Source organism: Dendropsophus ebraccatus, chromosome 9 (assembly GCF_027789765.1).
Source record: "Dendropsophus ebraccatus isolate aDenEbr1 chromosome 9, aDenEbr1.pat, whole genome shotgun sequence".
In the NCBI taxonomy this organism is placed as follows: Eukaryota; Metazoa; Chordata; class Amphibia; order Anura; family Hylidae; genus Dendropsophus; species Dendropsophus ebraccatus.
This window is the reverse complement of record NC_091462.1, coordinates 7,925,974-7,946,163: the sequence shown is the minus strand read 5'-3', so window position 1 is coordinate 7,946,163 and position 20,190 is coordinate 7,925,974. Positions and strand designations below refer to the sequence as shown.

Sequence of the window (20,190 nt, the reverse complement as noted above, 5' to 3'; positions counted from 1 at the left end):
AGGCCAGGTGATGGAGACAGGAGGGTGGAGGCCGGGTGATGGAGACAGGAGGATGATTGGGATAGGATGGTACAGGCAGGATAGTAGAGGCTGGGTGATGGAGACAGGATGGTGGAGGCCGGGTGATAAAGGATGGTGAAGATCAGGTGGAGGAGACCAGATGATAGAGACAGAGTTACCTGTCTGTCCATAACACGGCCACAACAAATCTGTATCCAAGGAAACAAGGTTCCTACTAAGCGACAGCAACAGCTTAAAAACTACCTTATACCATGGAGGAGGAAGAGGAGGAGGAGGAGGAAGATCTACTCACTGCGGAACGATGATGATCTGCACGAAACAGACAAAGAGGAAGACGATAAAGGCGCACGCCACATACGCTCCAAACCGGTCGTCCACCTGCTTGGAATACTGCAGGGAAGAGAGAAGGTCAGGGATAGAGTGCAAGCTCTGGGGTCCAGCCCATACATCTCACAGCCCTGTGCGTCACATTCACCTTCTTCTCCAGGTCGGGTTCACGGAAAGTCAGCAGAATTTTCCGAACGTGTTCTGAGCGCAGTCGGTCGATGCTCCGAGCATCAATGGCGCGTCCCAGGAACTCATCCACCTCGTCCTCGGGATTCATGTTCTCCTGAATGTTCCTGACAGACCAGAAGGTTTATCAGAGGGAAGAAGAAATCCATCATCCATAAAAGATGAAGCAACTTTGTATTGGGTCTACAGCTCCCGTGTACAGCTATGCGTCTCCATGGTTACAGACTACAGACCGCCGAGTGTAGTCTGATCCTGCAAAACTTAGAGACCCCGACCCAAGACGTTCACATGGTCACCAGGAGGACATGGCCGAATGAAGAGTGGTCATACCATATAGGGGCCTGAAGAGAGCTGTGGCTGGGGGCCCCACACATTCTGTACACAGGGGCCCCTACATATTCCTTACACATGGGACCCCATATAGTGCTTACACAGGGGATGCCATACTGTCCTTACACAGGAGACCCAATATAGTCCTTACACAGGGGACGCCATATAGTCCTTACACAGAGGACCCCATACACTCCTCACATGGGGGACCCCATACACTCCTCACATGGGGGACCCCATACACTCCTCACATGGGGGACCCCATACACTCCTCACATGGGGGACCCCAGAAGGCAGAATTGTAGATTTTAGCCCACAGGTCCCTGGATCCCACTCCCTCAGATCTATTCTATATAGTAGGGACCCCCGTATGGACTGTGACACGTGAGGATCCTAGTGCTGACCCACTGTCCTGGCTCAGGAAGGGGTTAATCCGTGTGCTACCCATGTGTCTTATATTTCCTGCCCCCGGAGGACACGAGGGTCATTTCTCTGAAGATGAGGATGAGCCGGAGACGTTTTACCCGTGAGAAAAGCTGCATCTCCGGGGCCCGAGACGAGGACGACGATATCCCTCATAGCCCTGTCTGTATAACCAATGGACTGAGGAGCCACAGGACGAATACAGCGCCTCCACAGGCAGGAACTACAAGTCCCAGCATGAACTGAGGAGACACAGGGGAATCACAGCCGAATACAGCGCCTCCACCCGCGGGAACTACAAGTCCCAGCATGAACTGAGGAGACACAGGGGAATCACAGCCGAATACAGCGCCTCCACCCGCGGGAACTACAAGTCCCAGCATGAACTGAGGAGACACAGGGGAATCACAGCCGAATACAGCACCTCCACCCGCGGGAACTATAAGTTCCAGCATGAACTGAGGAGAGACAGGGGAATCACAGGCGAATACAGCAACTCCACCCACGGGAACTACAAGTCCCAGCATGAACTAAGGAGAGACAGGGGAGTCACAGCCGAATACAGCGCCTCCACCCGCGGGAACTACAAGTCCCAGCATGAACTGAGGAGTGACAGAGAAGACAATGTTGCAGTCACTGACAGCTGGGAGACATCTTGGTAATGGTGATCTCCGGACTGACCTCGCCTGGCCTGAAGGTCGGGGAATCCTCTCATCTCACTGACATTGACGCGACCGACAGAAATTGGGTTAAAACGCTTCAGTAATTGTAAAAGCCTGATGAGAGGAGGGAGGTGATAATCCGGGGCCGGCTGCCAGACGCCGGGATTTACACATTACGGAGAGAAAGTAACCGGACGGCGCACAGTAACGGGATGATGTCTGTCCGGACGGTGTACAGTAACGGGATGATGTCTGTCCGGACGGTGTACAGTAACGGGATGATGTCTGTCCGGACGGTGTACAGTAACGGGATGATGTCTGTCCGGACGGTGTACAGTAACGGGATGATGTCTGTCCGGACGGTGTACAGTAACGGGATGATGTCTGTCCGGACGGTGTACAGTAACGGGATGATGTCTGTCCGTCGTTGTACAGTAACGGGATGATGTCTGTCTGGACGGTGCTCAGTAACGGGATGATGTCTGGACGGACGGTGCACAGTAACGGGATGATGTCTGTCCGGACGGTGCTCAGTAACGGGACGATGTCTGTCTGGACGGTGCTCAGTAACGGGACGATGTCTGTACGGACGGTGTACAGTAACGGGACGATGTCTGTACAGACGGTGCACAGTAACGGGACGATGTCTGTACGGACGGTGTACAGTAACGGGACGATGTCTGTACGGACGGTGCTCAGTAACGGGACGATGTCTGTACGGACGGTGCACAGTAACGGGACGATGTCTGTACAGTTTACGGTCACATGTGACCTCCCGGATACTTACTTGTCTTTTGGGTCTTCAAATCCCTGAAAAGGAAAGAAAAAGCCTCAATAAGACCAAAAACCATGGAGGCAACAATGTCACAACTGCATCCAGCAACCAATCAGACAGAAGGGAGTCATGTGACAGCACAGTGTGGTATAGGGGGGCACAGGCTGAACCCCAAGCAAGGGGAGAAGAGTCTGTATAGGGGTCATACGTTATGTTACCTATGACCCCCGAGCATCATACAGAACCGGCACATGACCCCCAAGGGCCAAACGGCTGCATCTCACAGCTCTGACCACTTACTGCTACATCATCCATCCGGCCAGAGGACGAGAACAGACAGGACGACATTCACACTATCAGACCAAGAGCCGTGACTGCAAGGGGCGGAGCCAGGGAAAAGATGGAGGCCGACGGATGCAAGAGTATGATGGAGGGTGATGAGTATGATGGAGGGTGACGGGTATGATGGAGGGTGACGAGCATGATGGAGGGTAATGGGTATGAAGGAGGGTGATGGGTATGATGGAGGGTGATGGGTATGATGGAGGGTGATGGGTATGATGGAGGGTGATGAGTATGATGGAGGGGGATGGGTATGATGGAGGGTGATGAGTATGAAGGAGGGTGATGAGTATGAAGGAGGGTGATGAGTATGAAGGAGGGTGATGAGTATGAAGGAGGGTGATGGGTATGATGGAGGGTGATGAGTATGAAGGAGGGTGATGGGTATGATGGAGGGTGATGGGTATGAAGGAGGGTGATGGGTATGATGGAGGGTGATGAGTATGAAGGAGGGTGATGGGTATGATGGAGGGTGATGAGTATGAAGGAGGGTGATGGGTATGATGGAGGGTGATGAGTATGAAGGAGGGGGATGGGTATGATGGAGGGGGATAGAGGGGTGATACACTGATATCCCACGTACCATCCTCTTCATTTCCTTAGACACTTGGTTGGTCCCCAGGTGATTGTAGAAGTTGCGCTCCATCCCCCAGGGGGCGGTGTTGTGCCCCAGGGAGTTGGCGCGCTGCCGGTTCATCTTCGCAATCATCGCCTTTTCTTCTTTCTGCATTAAAGAGACAGGAGATTGATTTTCTGCTCGTCCCCCGCAGCGTCTCCCAGCAGCAGGCGGCACATTGATTTCATGACAACATGATGGCTGACATTGTCCGTACACAGGACACAGCGGCCTCTGCCCCCCGGGGCCCCATGTACACAGGACACAGCGGCCTCTGCCCCCCGGGGCCCCATGTATACATGACACAGCGGCCTCTGCCCCCCCCGGGCCCCATGTATACATGACACAGCGGCCTCTGCCCCCCCCCGGGGCCCCATGTATACAGGACACAGCGGCCTCTGCCCCCCGGGCCCCATGTATACAGGACACAGCAGCCTCTGCCCCCCGGGGCCCCATGTATACATGACACAGCGGCCTCTGCCCCCCGGGCCCCATGTATACAGGACACAGCAGCCTCTGCCCCCCGGGGCCCCATGTATACAGGACACAGCAGCCTCTGCCCCCCGGGGCCCCATGTACACAGGACATAGCGGTCTCTACCCCGCGGGCCCCATGTATACAGGACACAGCGGCCTCTGCCCCCCCCGGGCCCCATGTACACAGGACACAGCGGCCTCTGCCTCCCGGGGCCCCATGTATACAGGACACAGCGGACTCTGCCCCCCCCCCGGGCCCCATGTATACAGGACACAGCGGCCTCTGCCCCCCGGGGCCCCATGTACACAGGACACAGCGGCCTCTACAGAGCAGAGGGCACAGGAGACAGCTTTACACATCCTCTGCTTTATGACATCTACTTCACTCACCTCCGGAGCTGCGCTCACTATTCTGCTCTTACATTATGTGGTTTATCTCAGTAACCTCCAGAGCTGCACTCACTATTCTGCTATTGTATAATGTCTTACACGGCGCGGCGGCCCCTTACCCTCTTCTGGCTGCAGCGGACGATTAGGAAGGTCTCTATATTGTGCTTCTTCAGATAGGGGTTGCGCTCGCCGCCGGCCCCGGGCTCCACCTCGTAGTCTCCGTTCAGGTAATTCAGAGTCGCCTTTGTGATGTGAATGCGGCTGAAACACAACAATGAGGTTGTTACCGAACGGGAAGAATAAATCGTTATTGCGATTGTTTTTAATATCGCTTAAGCCCATCCTTCACATAGGGTGAATCTTTGAAAGACTGTTTACACGAAGCGATCTGCGAATTATTAGCGGAGGAACGACAATTTGAGAACGCGTTGAAAGATCAAAATGAACGATTTCTCGCTCGTCGCTTGATCGTTTGCTGTGTTTACATGGAACGATTATCGCTCAAATAAGATCGTTATTGCAAAAATTCGAACGATAATCGTTCCGTGTAAACGCAGCATAACTCTCTCTCCTGTCCAGATAGTTTGCTACAATGTATCAGGGCAGGTATAATATATCATGTATACAGTGTGTGTGTGTGTGTGTATACTGCTAGACGATGGATACAACTGTAACAAACCCTCTGCTGTGATACCAGGTCAGGATAAATTCAGTGCCTCTTAAAGGGGTACTCTGGCACTATTTTTTTCCTTTCAAATCAGCTGGTGTCCGGAAGTTATATATACTTGTAATTTACTTCTATATAAAAATCTCCAGTCTTCCAGTACTTATCAGCTGCTGTATGTCTTGCAGGATGTGGTATATTCTTTCCAGTCTGACACAGTGCTCTCTGCTGCCACCTCTGTCCATGTCAGGAACTGTCCAGAGCAGCAGTAAATCCCCATAGAAAACCTCTCCTGCTCTGGACAGTTCCTGACATGGACAGAGGTGGCAGCAGAGAGCATTGTGTCAGAATGGAGAGAATACACTACTTCCTGCAGGACTTACAGCAGCTGATAAGTACTGGAAGACTGGAGATTTTTATATAGAAGTAAATTACAAATCTTTATAACTTTCTAAAATAATTATTTTTCCCGCTGGAGTACCCCTTTAAGATGGATGCAACTGTAACAAATCCTGTGATGTAAGACAAGTCGGTTCAGGATTAATTTAATGACAACAAGCAGAGATCTTATAAATGGTAGAACTGTAATTCCTAGATACAGTAACAGACCAGTAATCCCTGACTTGTGGCGCTTCAGCTGCTGCAAAACTACAACTCCCAGCATGCCCTGACAGCCGCACGCTGCAATGGCCAGAGAGCTGCTGGTTGGAGATCACTGTAACAAACACTCAGCAGTGTGAACAGGACCTGGTCAGGAGGTTTTCATTCATGAGGCTGGATTCACATTGGATTTTTGCAATCAGTTTTTCTATGGTGACAATTTGTGAGGGGGTTACAGAACTGTCCGTTCTTCATTTACATAGGACTGCCTGTCAGATTCTCCATGGCTATGAGGGCGCTGACCCCAGCTCAGTCATATTTGCACATTAATTGGCGCGTGTATTCCAGGCGTCTCGCGGTTTCTGGCAGGTCGGCGTTCTAAATTGGCCGTAATTGTATTTTGATTGAAATATTATATTTTGTGGCAATTAAAATGTAAATGAAGAAACCTGCGGAGCTGGAACGCTGTGACGTGACGCTGATCTGCACCGACTGTGACCCCGCGCTGACCCCTCCTGTGCCGCCTGTCACCTCTCATCAATCAGACAGCCGACGATCGAACGTTCACATCAATAACGAGCGAGGGCGCCAGGGATGAGCGGGGCGAGGGTTAAACGGGGTCAGAAGGGCAAAGCGCCCTCATTGGTACCCACCACCCCCGGCCACATAGAGACAACATGGAGCGCGAGAGGTCAGATAGGCCGGCATCTGTGTGTGAGCATAGAGTGTGAGCTCCTGGGGTCAGGAATGATGGGAGTGATGATACACTGTGTGTGATAGGAGATTAGAGTGTGAGCTCCTGGGGTCAGAGATGATGGGAGTGATGATACACTGTGTGTGATAGATGATTAGAGTGTGAGCTCCTGGGGTCAGGAATGATGGGAGTGATGATACACTGTGTGTGATAGATGATTAGAGTGTGAGCTCCTGGGGTCAGGAATGATGGGAGTGATGATACACTGTGTGTGATAGATGATTAGAGTGTGAGCTCCTGGGGTCAGGGATGATGGGAGTGATGATACATTGTGTGTGATAGATGATTAGAGTTTGAGCTCCTGGGGTCAGGGATGATGGGAGTGATGATACACTGTGTGTGATAGGAGATTAGAGTGTGAGCTCCTGGGGTCAGGGATGATGGGAGTGATGATACATTGTGTGATAGGAGATTAGAGTGTGAGCTCCTGGGGTCAGGGATGATGGGAGTGATGATACATTGTGTGTGTGATAGGAGATTAGAGTGTGAGCTCCTGGGGTCAGGGATGATGGGAGTGATGATACTCTGTGTGTGATAGATAATTAGAGTGTGAGCTCCTGGGGTCAGGGATGATGGGAGTGATGATACATTGTGTGTGTGATAGGAGATTAGAGTGTGAGCTCCTGGGGTGAGGGATGATGGGAGTGATGATACATATTGTGTGATAGGAGATTAGAGTGTGAGCTCCTGGGGTCAGGGATGATGGGAGTGATGATACATATTGTGTGATAGGAGATTAGAGTGTGAGCTCCTGGGGTCAGGGATGATGGGAGTGATGATACACTGTGTGTGATAGGAGATTAGAGTGTGAGCTCCTGGGGTGAGGGATGATGGGAGTGATGATACATATTGTGTGATAGGAGATTAGAGTGTGAGCTCCTGGGGTCAGGGATGATGGGAGTGATGATACATATTGTGTGATAGGAGATTAGAGTGTGAGCTCCTGGGGTCAGGGATGATGGGAGTGATGATACATTGTGTGTGTGATAGGAGATTAGAGTGTGAGCTCCTGGGGTCAGGGATGATGGGATTGATGATACATTGTGTGTGATAGGAGATTAGAGTGTGAGCTCCTGGGGTCAGGAATGATAGGAGTGATGATACACTGTGTGTGATAGGAGATTAGAGTGTGAGCTCCTGGGGTCAGGGATGATGGGAGTGATGATACATTGTGTGTGATAGGAGATTAGAGTGTGAGCTCCTGGGGTCAGGGATGATGGGAGTGATGGTACATTGTGTGTGATAGGAGATTAGAGTATGAGCTCCTGGGGTCAGGGATGATGATGGGAGTGATGATACATTGTGTATAATAGATTAGAGTGTCAGCTCCTGGGGTCAGGGATGTGATACATTATGTTGCGCACTTACCCGGCTTTGCCTCCTGCTTCCATGTGATTGGCCAGGGTGACATCATTGGACCACACATCAAACTGCCACTTCCGCAGCCCCAGGACCCCGCAGTGTACGCGCCCGCTGTGGATTCCTACTCGCATGTTCACGTTGACGCCTGTCACTTCCCGCACCAGCCTGCAGGGGGAGACATAGCATACAGTGTCACATGACAGACAGAAGCAGAGGGTAGTGGAGACTGATAGCATAGACTTTCCAATATCAGGTCCAGACACATTCAGGCTCTGACTTCATTCACTGACAGCAAGAAGCGATCCGAATGAAGTGAATGAAACATTCTATCAATTAGAAACGTTTTATGAAAGAGCTTTATGTAGACCGGCCCTTTAAAGGGAATGTACCATCAGGCCTGGGCTGAAGCACTGGAGGCGGGCCGACCCACCCCCAGTGGGAGGAAACCCCCACCCCTCTATAAAACAGCTCCATTGATTCTAATGGAGCACTTCCTCCCACTGAGGGTGGGTCGGTCCGCCTCCAGTGCTTCAGCCCAGGCCTGATGGTACATTCCCTTTAAAAGAGTTATCCAGCGCTACAAAAACATGGCAACTTTCTTCCAGAGACAGCCCCGCTCTTGTCTCCAGTGTGGGTGGGGTTTGCAGCTTGTTTCCATTGAAGTAAATGGACCACCTGAACTGGAGACAAGAGAGGTGGAAAAGTGGCCATGTTTTTGTAGTGCTGAATAACCCCTTTAAATTACCCTCTAGCCCCGGAGGAGTCCCTGCCCGATCCCCTTCAGCTGCTGCATTCCCGCTTAGTCAGGTGGCGCAGCGGCCGTTCTTATCTCCGCACAATTATCAAACATTTCCAGGCTCTCAGTGATAATCTCATCGCTCCCTGTGTAAATGCCGCATTCTGCGCTCACCAGGCAGCCAGCTACTCTCTGTGTATGTAGATGCCACGTACTGACCTAGCAGAGCTGAGTGTGTCACGAGGCACTTACTGACCTAGCAGAGCTGAGTGTGCCACGAGGCATTTACTGACCTAGCAGAGCTGAGTGTGTCACGAGGCACTTACTGACCTAGCAGAGCTGAGTGTGTCACGTGGCACTTACTGACCTAGCAGAGCTGAGTGTGTCATGTGGCACTTACTGACCTAGCAGAGCTGAGTGTGTCATGTGGCACTTACTGACCTAGCAGAGCTGAGTGTGTCACGTGGCACGTACTGACCTAGCAGAGCTGAGTGTGTCACGTGGCACTTACTGACCTAGCAGAGCTGAGTGTGTCATGTGGCACTTACTGACCTAGCAGAGCTGAGTGTGTCACGTGGCACTTACTGACCTAGCAGAGCTGAGTGTGTCATGTGGCACTTACTGACCTAGCAGAGCTGAGTGTGTCATGTGGCACTTACTGACCTAGCAGAGCTGAGTGTGTCACGTGGCACGTACTGACCTAGCAGAGCTGAGTGTGTCACGTGGCACTTACTGACCTAGCAGAGCTGAGTGTGTCATGTGGCACTTACTGACCTAGCAGAGCTGAGTGTGTCACGTGGCACTTACTGACCTAGCAGAGCTGAGTGTGTCATGTGGCACTTACTGACCTAGCAGAGCTGAGTGTGTCACGTGGCACAGCTCGTCCGGATATCACCCCTATCTCGTTACTTTATGTACCAAACATGGAGTTACACAGACAGATGTTGATAATGAAATGTTTTTATTTACTGACAGCAAGAAATACATTTTTCATTTTTTAAGGATTAAAGGGGTACACCAGAGGAAAAAAATGTTAACAAATCTGACTGGTGTCAGAAAGTTATACAGATTTGTAATTTACTTCCAGGCTTCCAGAACGTATCAGCTGCTGTATGTCCTGCAGGAAGTGGTGTATTCTCTCCAGTCTGACACAGTGCTCTCTGCTGCCACCTCTGTCCATGTCAGGAACTGTCCAGAGCAGAAGAGGTTTTCTATGGGGATTTGCTGCTGCTCTGGACAGTTCCTGACATGGACAGAGGTGGCAGCAGAGAGCACTGTGTCAGACTGGAGATAGTACACCACTTCCTGCATGACATACATCAGCTGATAAGTACAGGAAGACTGGAGATTTTTATATAGAAGTAAATTACAAAGCTGTATAACTTTCTGCTAACAGTTCATTTAAAGTTTTATTCTGGAGTCCCCCTTTAAGCTTCATTGCTTGTGATGGTCATGTACTCACGAGATCGCCTCGATCATATCCAGTCCCATCTCCACGCAGCAGTGCGCGTGGTCGGAGCGAGCTTCCGGCAGCCCGGAGACACAGTAATAGCAGTCACCCAGAATCTTGATCCGCAGACAATGGTTCTCCTGTAAAAAGAAGCCGATCAGTGAATCCTATATAGAGAGGATGATGAAGATAACCCCGACCCCCTGTATAGTTACTTAAAGGGGAAATCCACCCAGGCCTGACACTGTAAATGGTCCCAGCTAAAACCACAGCAGAAGGGGAGGCTGATCCACCCTCCCATGAGATATAGGGGTCCCCCGACCACAGCTCAGCACTGGGGGGATCCATCACCATATCTGTCCCATCAACTCACAGCCGCCAACTTGTCAAATCGGGCAAATAATTCATTCAGCGTCATGACCAGTTCCTGCGCGGTGCACTGCGAGGCCAGGCTGGTGAATCCCTCAATGTCAGCAAAGAGGATGCTGGGAAATAAGAGAAGACAGAGAGTGACTACAACAAAACCTGTCACCAATATCGGCCAATCACAGAAGAGATTGTAATAATACTACATAGACAGCTAACATATCCCGCACCTACAGAACAACACCAAAGCCCCCCCCCCCCATATATACTGCCCCCTAGAGTCCCGGAAATGTCTGCAACTATTCATCTACATAATCTTATCTATAGGAGCAGTATTATAGTAGTATATTCCTGTATATAAGAGCAGTATTATAGTAGTATATTCCTGTATATAGGAGCAGTATTATAGTAGTTATAGTCCTGTATATAAGAGGCAGTATTATAGTAGTTGTATCCCTGTATATAGGAGCAGTATTATAGTAGTTATATTCCTGTATATAGGAGCAGTATTATAGTAGTTATATTCCTGTATATAGGAGCAGTATTATAGTAGTTATATTCTTGTATATAGGGAGTAGTATTATAGTAGTATATCCCTGTATATAGGGGGCAGTATTATAGTAGTATATCCCTGTATATAGGGGCAGTATTATAGTAGTTATATTCTTGTATATAGGGAGCAGTATTATAGTAGTTATATTCCTGTATATAGGAGCAGTATTATAGTAGTTATATTCTTGTATATAGGGAGCAGTATTATAGTAGTTATATTCCTGTATATAGGAGCAGTATTATAGTAGTTATATTCTTGTATATAGGAGCAGTATTATAGTAGTTATATTCTTGTATATAGGAGCAGTATTATAGTAGTTATATCCCTGTATATAGGAGCAGTATTATAGTAGTTATATTCTTGTATATAGGAGCAGTATTATAGTAGTATATTCTTGTATATAGGGGGCAGTATTATAGTAGTTATATTCCTGTATATAGGAGCAGTATTATAGTAGTTATATTCTTGTATATAGGAGCAGTATTATAGTAGTTATATTCTTGTATATAGGAGCAGTATTATAGTAGTTATATCCCTGTATATAGGAGCAGTATTATAGTAGTTATATTCCTGTATATAGGAGCAGTATTATAGTATATATCCCTGTATATAGGGAGCAGTATTATAGTAGTATATTCCTGTATATAGGGAGCAGTATTATAGTAGTTATATCCCTGTATATAGGAGCAGTACTATAGTAGTTATATTCCTGTATATAGGGGCAGTATTATAGTAGTTATATTCTTGTATATCATTATTATATAGAGGACAGTGCTGTATTATTTTTGTATGAACTTTATTAGTAGAATACATTCCTGACATCCTGAAATGTTTAATCATTTTGCAAAATCAGTATTTCTCCGCTGTCCTTGCCACATTGAATCTTCCCGTCCGCTGCCACAATCTTCAGGCTGATTGAGGAGTCAGCACCCGAGAAGTGAGCAGAATACTTATGATGCAGCGTCGCTCCAGGGTTCGGGGTCAGTGAGGTAAGAGGAGGAACAATTCAATATAAACAAACAGAAGTGCAAGGGATTATGGGAGCTTTCTATCTCAGGTCCAGAGTTAGCAGTGTATTAGGCACGGACGATACATTGCGACTGATGACAATCACAGGTCGCCCTCCACCATTATATATATATACACACACACACACACACATATATATGGACGTATATCCTGCTAACCTTGGTTCATGAATAGAATGACAGGATTGCAGTATATACTGAAGCTTCTGCAGGAAAGGCAATGGTGAAGTCAGAGCACTGGGATGTCGTCTCCTGGACCTGACGCTTATTTAGTCCTATATTGGGGGGATACGGTGTATGTGTATTATGGGTGACAGCGGAATCTAACGTAATAAAGAGGGAATCAGGGCAATGCGAGGAGAAGGGTCACATGACCGATGCCAGGATAACAACGCAATATCCAACTGATAGAGTCACACGTAAAAATCATCCGGCGCGTCTCCATGGAAACTAAGAGCAACGAGGCGTCGTTCTCATAAATCTTCACATGACAAGAGCCGTCAGCCCGGGATTAACGCAGCCGCCATGTTCTTCAGAGGTGACATCTCAATAGAAACCAATGTGACAGTTCCACGTGGACTACGAGCACTGGGAAACGGGAGGATTATTCCTGAAAATGGTGTCGTTCCCTAGGGAAGCCGGCAGAGCCGCGCCTGACGTCACGGGGACACTCGTCTTATCAGCTGTGATAATAGAGGGTTAAATGGGCCACGTCTGGTATATAAAGCCTAATCACGGTATAATGGAAAGTCTCGGGGGGGGAGCGATCATTTGCGCCTTTTTCACTTTGCTTTTCCTTTCTGCCAATGTAAAATGCACTGACGGAGTGTGGATTTCTATTCTACTTACTGAGTGGACTGAAAGTTCACAATAAATGTGCACAGAAACTCACAATACTTAAACCACGCCCATTCGCCAAAGCAACGCCCCTTTGTCTAAACCACATAATAATGTAGTCGTAGTCAGGTTAGCCAATTTTTTTTTTTTCTTTCAAAATTGAAACCTAATTCTGGCACATTTGCAACAGTAAATCAGTTCCTTTGCATTTCAGTTCTTTACCAGTTTCGACCTCCACTTGCTGTCTACACAGTTGTTCCCTTCTGTCCTGACAATTTGTTGCAATGTATCAGTGCAGACAACATGTTTCAATCTGAATCCCAAACAATTGTCTAGAGTTTTTACAACTGTAACAAATTTTCAGATGATATTGTGACTTTACCTCAGTTTTATTGACATGAATGGAGGAAAATTGTAACACCACACACAACCTGAGAGGACAGGCGTGGTGCTGTTTTTGCAAGACTGCATCCTTGCCTTTTTTATAACCCTGGATTTCCCCTTTAACGCTAGTCACATTCACGCTAGTCACGTTCAGTCCTTGAAATAGTGCAGGTCCATTGCTGGCCGGCATGTTTGCAGCCTCTCAATATGAATTGAGATAATTCCACTGAAAGACAGCAAGCACAGCGGCAAAAAGGTATAACGTGAGCCTGGAGGGCCTGCAGCTAGAGGACATGATGTAATGTTTGAATTGTGAATGCAGCTCTGGATGTGATTGGAGTATAACAGTGTTCCCCAACCTGTGGCTCTCTAGCTGATGCAAAACTACAACTCCCATCATGCCCTGACAGCCGAAGGCTGTCAGGGCATGGTGAGAGTTGTAGTTTTGCAACAGCTGGAGAGTCATAGCTTAGGGAACACTGGAGAATAAGTTGGTGATGCGGTGCTGTATTGGGGGGATACACACGGTGAGGGTGATGCTCCTGCGCAGGAAGGGCTGGTGTTTATCCAGAAGCGGCAGGAAGCCCATATTCAATAGGCCGGGAGAGGTCCCAGAGAGAACGTTACGCTCCGCTGTGTTAGCACAATGAGCAGCGCCGGACACTGGAAGTGTAAAAATACCGGAGACGGTGGAAGCTATTTATAGAGGGCTGGAATCCGCAACACAGAGCGGGACAATAAGAGGGGGGGGGGGGTCACTGGATCACTGGAGATTATCAACCTATAAACCTAAATCATCCACAAAGGATCACTGATCAACTAACCAACCTGGCAGAGAAGGGGTTACATGTGGGTGAATGCCTCCGGTGGGGTCTCATTGTGTAAGTGTTGCAGGGGTCATCCTCTGTGTATTGGCCGCAGCACAGATGTCAACAGAAACACGGACTCCGGAAAAAATTATAATTAACCTCACAGCGTCTGACTGCAAGATACACAAAGATGTCAGGGAGGAAGCACCGGCCCTGGGGGACAGCAAGAAGCCTCTAACTCCTCAGTCTGGGAAACTTAAGAGCCAATTATAACATATGACCAGGAACATTTCATGTGGAAATAATGTACATTAACTATGTGCATAGTCAATACTGATCCCAAGATGCATCCTGTATTATACTCCAGAGCTGCACACACTATTCCGCTGGTGGGGTCACCTTGTATATACATTACTAATCCTGTACTGATCCCAAGATGCATCCTGTATTATACTCCAGAGCTGCACACACTATTCCGCTGGTGGGGTCACCTTGTATATACATTACTAATCCTGTACTGATCCTGAGTGACATCCTGCATTATACTCCAGAGCTGCACTCACTATTCTGCTGGTGGGGTCACTGTGTACATACATTACATTACTGATCCTGAGTTACATCCTGTATTATACTCCAGAGCTGCACACACTATTCTGCTGGTGGGGTCACCTTGTATATACATTACTAATCCTGTACTGATCCTGAGATACATCCTGCATTATACTCCAGAGCTGCACTCACTATTCTGCTGGTGGGGTCACTGTGTACATACATTACATTACTGATCCTGAGATAAATCCTGTATTATACTCCAGAGCTGCACTCACTATTCTGCTGGTGGGGTCACTGTGTACATACATTACTGATCCTGTACTGATTCTGAGTTACATCCTTTATTATACTCCAGAGCTGCACTCACTATTCTGCTGGTGGGGTCACTGTGTACATATATTACTTTACTGATTCTGAGTTACATCCTTTATTATACTCCAGAGCTGCACTCACTATTCTGCTGGTGGGGTCACTGTGTACATACATACATTACTGATCCTGAGTTACATCCTGTATTATACTCCAGAGCTGCACACACTATTCTGCTGGTGGGGTCACCTTGTATATACATTACTAATCCTGTACTGATCCTGAGATACATCCTGCATTATACTCCAGAGCTGCACTCACTATTCTGCTGGTGGGGTCACTGTGTACATACATTACATTACTGATCCTGAGATAAATCCTGTATTATACTCCAGAGCTGCACTCACTATTCTGCTGGTGGGGTCACTGTGTACATACATTACTGATCCTGTACTGATTCTGAGTTACATCCTTTATTATACTCCAGAGCTGCACTCACTATTCTGCTGGTGGGGTCACTGTGTACATATATTACTTTACTGATTCTGAGTTACATCCTTTATTATACTCCAGAGCTGCACTCACTATTCTGCTGGTGGGGTCACTGTGTACATACATTACATTACTGATCCTGAGTTGCATCCTGTATTATACTCCAGAGCTGCACACACTATTCTGCTGGTGGGGTCACTGTGTGCATACATTACATTACTGATCCTGAGTTACATCCTGTATTATACTCCAGAGCTGCACTCACTATTCTGCTGGTGGGGTCACTGTGTACATACATTACATTACTGATCCTGAGTTACATCCTGTATTATACTCCAGAGCTGCACTCACTATTCTGCTGGTGGGGTCACTGTGTACATACATTACATTACTGATCCTGAGTTGCATCCTGTATTATACTCCAGAGCTGCACTCATTAGTACAGTTGCTTCTTTCAGATCTCCGCATAACTCCCATCCTCCTACCTCACATTGTCGTGCTTCTGTATATAGATTTTGTGGAACATCATATCTTCCTGCTTGGCGTTGATGTCGGCTTTCATCTCCATAGCGACATGCCGCGGCAGGACAGACAGCAGGAGCCGTTCCTGGAGCAAGGCAAAGGGTTAATAAGAGGGAAGCTCAGCATCTAATAATGGTCACATGACTGCCGAGTGCGGAATGTGGAGCGGCTCTGGATCCATCCACACAAGATATTAACTATGGAGATCCTGTATCTAATGCATGAGCGGAGCGCAGGACGCACGTGCGGCACTGAAACTATTTACTGATGTTATCGACCCTTCAATTCTCAACACGTTTCAGCGGAAAATCCACCATGAAAATCTGCAATGTTTCTCACTGTTTCTGCATGAATAAGGTGACAATCAATTTTCTGAATGAATCCCTGCAGCCCTGTGATCACAGTCTCTATTATAATAATAATATAATGTAGAGACTGTCAGCAGAGGGAAGACGATGGCTGAAACACCGCGATCCTACATCACAGATTAACTGCTGTTTGTCATGGAGGAAGTGGTGTATTCTCTCCAGTCTGACACAGTGCTCTCTGCTGCCACCTCTGTCCATGTCAGGGACTGTCCAGAGCAGCAGCAAATCCCCATAGGAAACCTCTCCTGCTCTGGACAGTTCCTGACATGGACAGAGGTGGCAGCAGAGAGCTGGAGAATATACACCACTTCCTGCAGGACAAACAGCAGTTGATAAGTACTGGAAGATTGGAGATTTTCAAATAGAAGTAAATTATAAATCTGTAGAACTCTCTGACCCCAGAGGGTCCCCTATCCCTTGATGAATAGACACATGACATTGGCGCGGGGGTCTCACCTGCTGCTGGTTCTCTCGCTGCGAGTGCAGTCGGGCCTGGATGCATTCCCGGGTCTCCTGGAACGCCTGTCTCTGGGAAACCTCCGCCGGGTAGTGCGTGCAAACACCAACAATATTTGTGCACAAGAAGATAAGGAGATTGGAGACCGCCTGAAAGCAAAAAAACATGGAGGGTGAGACGTCCAGGGACAACACCATAGTCACAGCAGCACAGAGGAATACTAGGAAGGACTGACATAGGCACAGTCATCACTATAATAGACTGCAGTGATATGGCCGCCTGTAATCGCAGTCATCATCGCCCCCCGCAGTTATGTCAACTCTGCCTAATCTCCATTATCTATATTCATATCACTCAACACCTGAATGATAAAGAGAGATGGGTTATGGCAGCTGAGATATGAGGAGCTGTTTGCAGGGTCCGCGCGTGAGGCTGGCAAGATTTTCCACCGCGGAATTCCGCCAGTTTTACTCCGTGTGAACGGACCCTAAGGGCCCTATTACACCAACAGATTATCTGACAGATTTTTTTAAGCCAAGGCCAGGAATGGATTTGAAAAGAGGAGAAATCTCAGTCTTTCCTTTATGACCAGTTCTCGGTTTATAGTCCACTCCTGGCTTTGGCTTAAAGAAATCTGTGAGATAATCTGCTGGTGTAATAGGGCCCTAAGGGTACTATTACACCAACAGATCTGACGACATCTGCCAAAGATTTGAAGCCAAACCCAGGAGTGGATGTGAAAAGAGGAGAAATCTCAGTCTTTCCTTTATGACCTGTTCTCTGTTTATAGTCTGTTCCTGGGTTTGGCTTCAAGTCTTTGGCAGATAATCTGTCGTCAGATCTGCTGGTGTAATAGTACCCTCAGACTGCCTGATAAATCACTGCCATGTTGTTTTCTTTAGGTGGTTAGTCGCAGTCGGGGATGGGCCTTGTGAAGTTGTCAGTCTCACCCTAACATGCCTCCTGAAGTGTTTACTGAAGGTCATGAAGAAGTGATGTGAGGCCATGCCCCCAGGAGGTCACATGACACACTGACCTGTAGACCTGACCCTTAGGGCCCTATTACGCCAACAGATGTCTGACAGATTTTTTCAGCCAAAGCCAGGAATGGATTTGAAAGGAGAAATATCAGTCTTTCCTTTACTACTCTGTTTATAGTCTGTTGCTGGTTATGGCTGAAAAAATCTGTCAGACATCTGTTGGTGTAATAGGACCCTCAGGAGTCTAGCGGGCGGAGCCTACTTTCACCAGGTGTGACCCCCCCCCTCCCCCCCACACACACACTCCCTGGGCTGTGTTAGCACACTGTACAGACCCGCCCGGCCGTCCTGGCGATGGCTCCCTCTACTTGTCGCCGTTATCAGACAGGGAAGGATTTGTCTGCGAATTCAAAGGAAACTGCAGACTCCAAACCTGCAGCAGACGCTCTTGTGTTGTCATGGAAACCCGGCTGAGTGTGATGCTGAGCTGACTGTGCGGGGTCCACGCTCCACTACTGCGCGACGTCACATTACGCAGAACACACACCTGGAGCTGTAACACCGCACGGCAGAGCCGACACAAAGAGAGAGTCTATAGAATGGCTTCAATAGAATTCATATATGACAAGTAATCCTCTATCCCCTGGGGTAAAGGCTGGGGGTCCGAGTACTGGGATAGCCACCGATTCCAAGAACGGGGATTGGTGTTTGTTCAGGAGCGCACATGCCCAGCCATTACACCATACTATGGGCCTCTGAAGATAGCCTATGTTTCCCAACCTGTGGCTCTCCATTGGATGGAAACACTACAACGCCCATCATGCCCAGACAGCCTTCGGCTATTTTTTATCCAATGGAGTGCCACTGCCATAGATAGTGAAGGCGTTCAGACTCCTGGATAACTAACCTCTGACCCCTCAATGATCAGCTGGTTGCTTCACACTTAGGATGACCCCATTAACCTTGCTCTCACAGCTGATGGACACATGACAATGCAGAAGGTCAGCCCTACGGACAATGGCGGTCTGATCTGTAAACCCACACATGACTAGTCACACATGGTGAGATGGTGGTCACCCCCACGAGGGAGGGGGATACATTTTGTTTGCCCAAAAGTCTACATGCTCACAGTAAGGCAACCATGGCTCAAAACGCAATGTTACAGCAACATGTGACCACGGCCTAAATTGTCATCAGGTTTATTAGACGAAGGGGTTAATAAGCTGGGCCAAGGGGCAGCGATGCGAGTGTTATGTGGAAGCGCGCCAATCACTGCCAGACCAGCGCCAGGTGACAGACACCATGAGGCGTGAGACGTGTGTATCTCCTGACACAGCTGCTGCGGAGCCGGTGCCACCAGGGGCCGGGCCCTGGGTTCACACATACACAAACCCGCAACTGGCGCCTGTGGGCTCTGTCTCCCATCAAGGGCAAGTGGGGACAGAAGGAGGGTGAAGGGAAGACAGGGGCAAACGGGGACAAGTCCAATCATGTGACCATGACACAGCGGCAACAGCATCAGGGCAGGCGGATATAATTGTGAAGTCGTCCTCTGGTGTTTATATTATAACATTATATCAGTTGCCGAGTGACAACTCTGAATACAATGGCGCCTGTCATTCAGCTCTCCGCACGTGCCCAGCACTCTGCATTATATGGCGATCCCCTGCTGATCTGCCTGTCAATCTACACTGCGTCATGTGATGTGTCATCCAGAAGACATAAGATCAGCAGAGGAGCAGGACTGGGCAGATTGAGAGATTACAGGGTAATTATATTACTATTTTATGGATAAACAATGTATGAAACCTAAAAATACTTAGAAACTTGATTCAAGAATGAAAAAATCCTTAAAAGGGAACTCCAGAGAATTTTTTTCTCAAAATCAACTGGTGTCAGAAAGTTATATACATTTGTAATTTACGTCTATTTTATAATCTCAAGTCTTCCAGTACTTATCAGTTGCTGTATGTCCTGCAGGAAGTGATGTATGTCTGACACAGGGCTGTATGTCAGGATTGCCAGGAACTGTCCAGAGAAGGAGAGGTTTTCTATGGGGATTTGCTGCTGCTCTGGACACTTCCTGACATGGACAGAGATGGCAGCAGAGAGCACTGTGTCAGACTGAAGTCTGAACTGTGTGTGACCTGTGCAGAAAGGGGGAAGAGGTTGAGTTCTGACTGTTACCTACTGACCATGGAAGAGATTTCTAGGTATGCTCTGTGACCTGTGAAGTTATTACCATCACCTATTGACTTCTAAGAGAGAGCCTTGTGGTTATGCTTAGTAGATGTAATCATGTGGGCATTGTAGTTGAGCTATGGCCATCACATATTGTGATGGCCGTGCTACCACGGTAGTGGCTAGTCTGTACACCCCTCGCAAAAGCCTGTATTTAAAGTCAAGTGGTAATGAAATT

The 20,190-nt window shown here is 48.1% G+C and overlaps 1 protein-coding gene across 2 annotated transcripts in view; it reads right to left on the bottom strand.

The window, feature by feature from the left end:
• Window positions 1-20,190, bottom strand: part of ADCY5 (adenylate cyclase 5) — an 85,831-nt gene that overhangs the window by 12,852 nt on the left and 52,789 nt on the right. Inside the window, exons 1-11 of one of the 2 annotated variants that reach the window (XM_069982445.1) lie at window positions 18,205-18,250; window positions 16,791-16,940; window positions 15,930-16,051; window positions 10,488-10,599; window positions 10,127-10,254; window positions 7,935-8,093; window positions 4,668-4,809; window positions 3,650-3,790; window positions 2,737-2,759; window positions 497-641; window positions 314-411 (exon numbers count right to left, since the gene is read on the bottom strand). In XM_069982445.1, the coding sequence (XP_069838546.1) occupies window positions 314-411; window positions 497-641; window positions 2,737-2,759; window positions 3,650-3,790; window positions 4,668-4,809; window positions 7,935-8,093; window positions 10,127-10,254; window positions 10,488-10,599; window positions 15,930-16,051; window positions 16,791-16,940; window positions 18,205-18,231 (1,247 nt within the window). In that variant the 5' untranslated portion in view covers window positions 18,232-18,250. Of the gene's footprint in view, window positions 1-313; window positions 412-496; window positions 642-2,736; window positions 2,760-3,649; window positions 3,791-4,667; window positions 4,810-7,934; window positions 8,094-10,126; window positions 10,255-10,487; window positions 10,600-15,929; window positions 16,052-16,790; window positions 16,941-18,204; window positions 18,251-20,190 lie in introns of those variants that run through there. The other variant, XM_069982444.1, reaches the window with a different exon arrangement.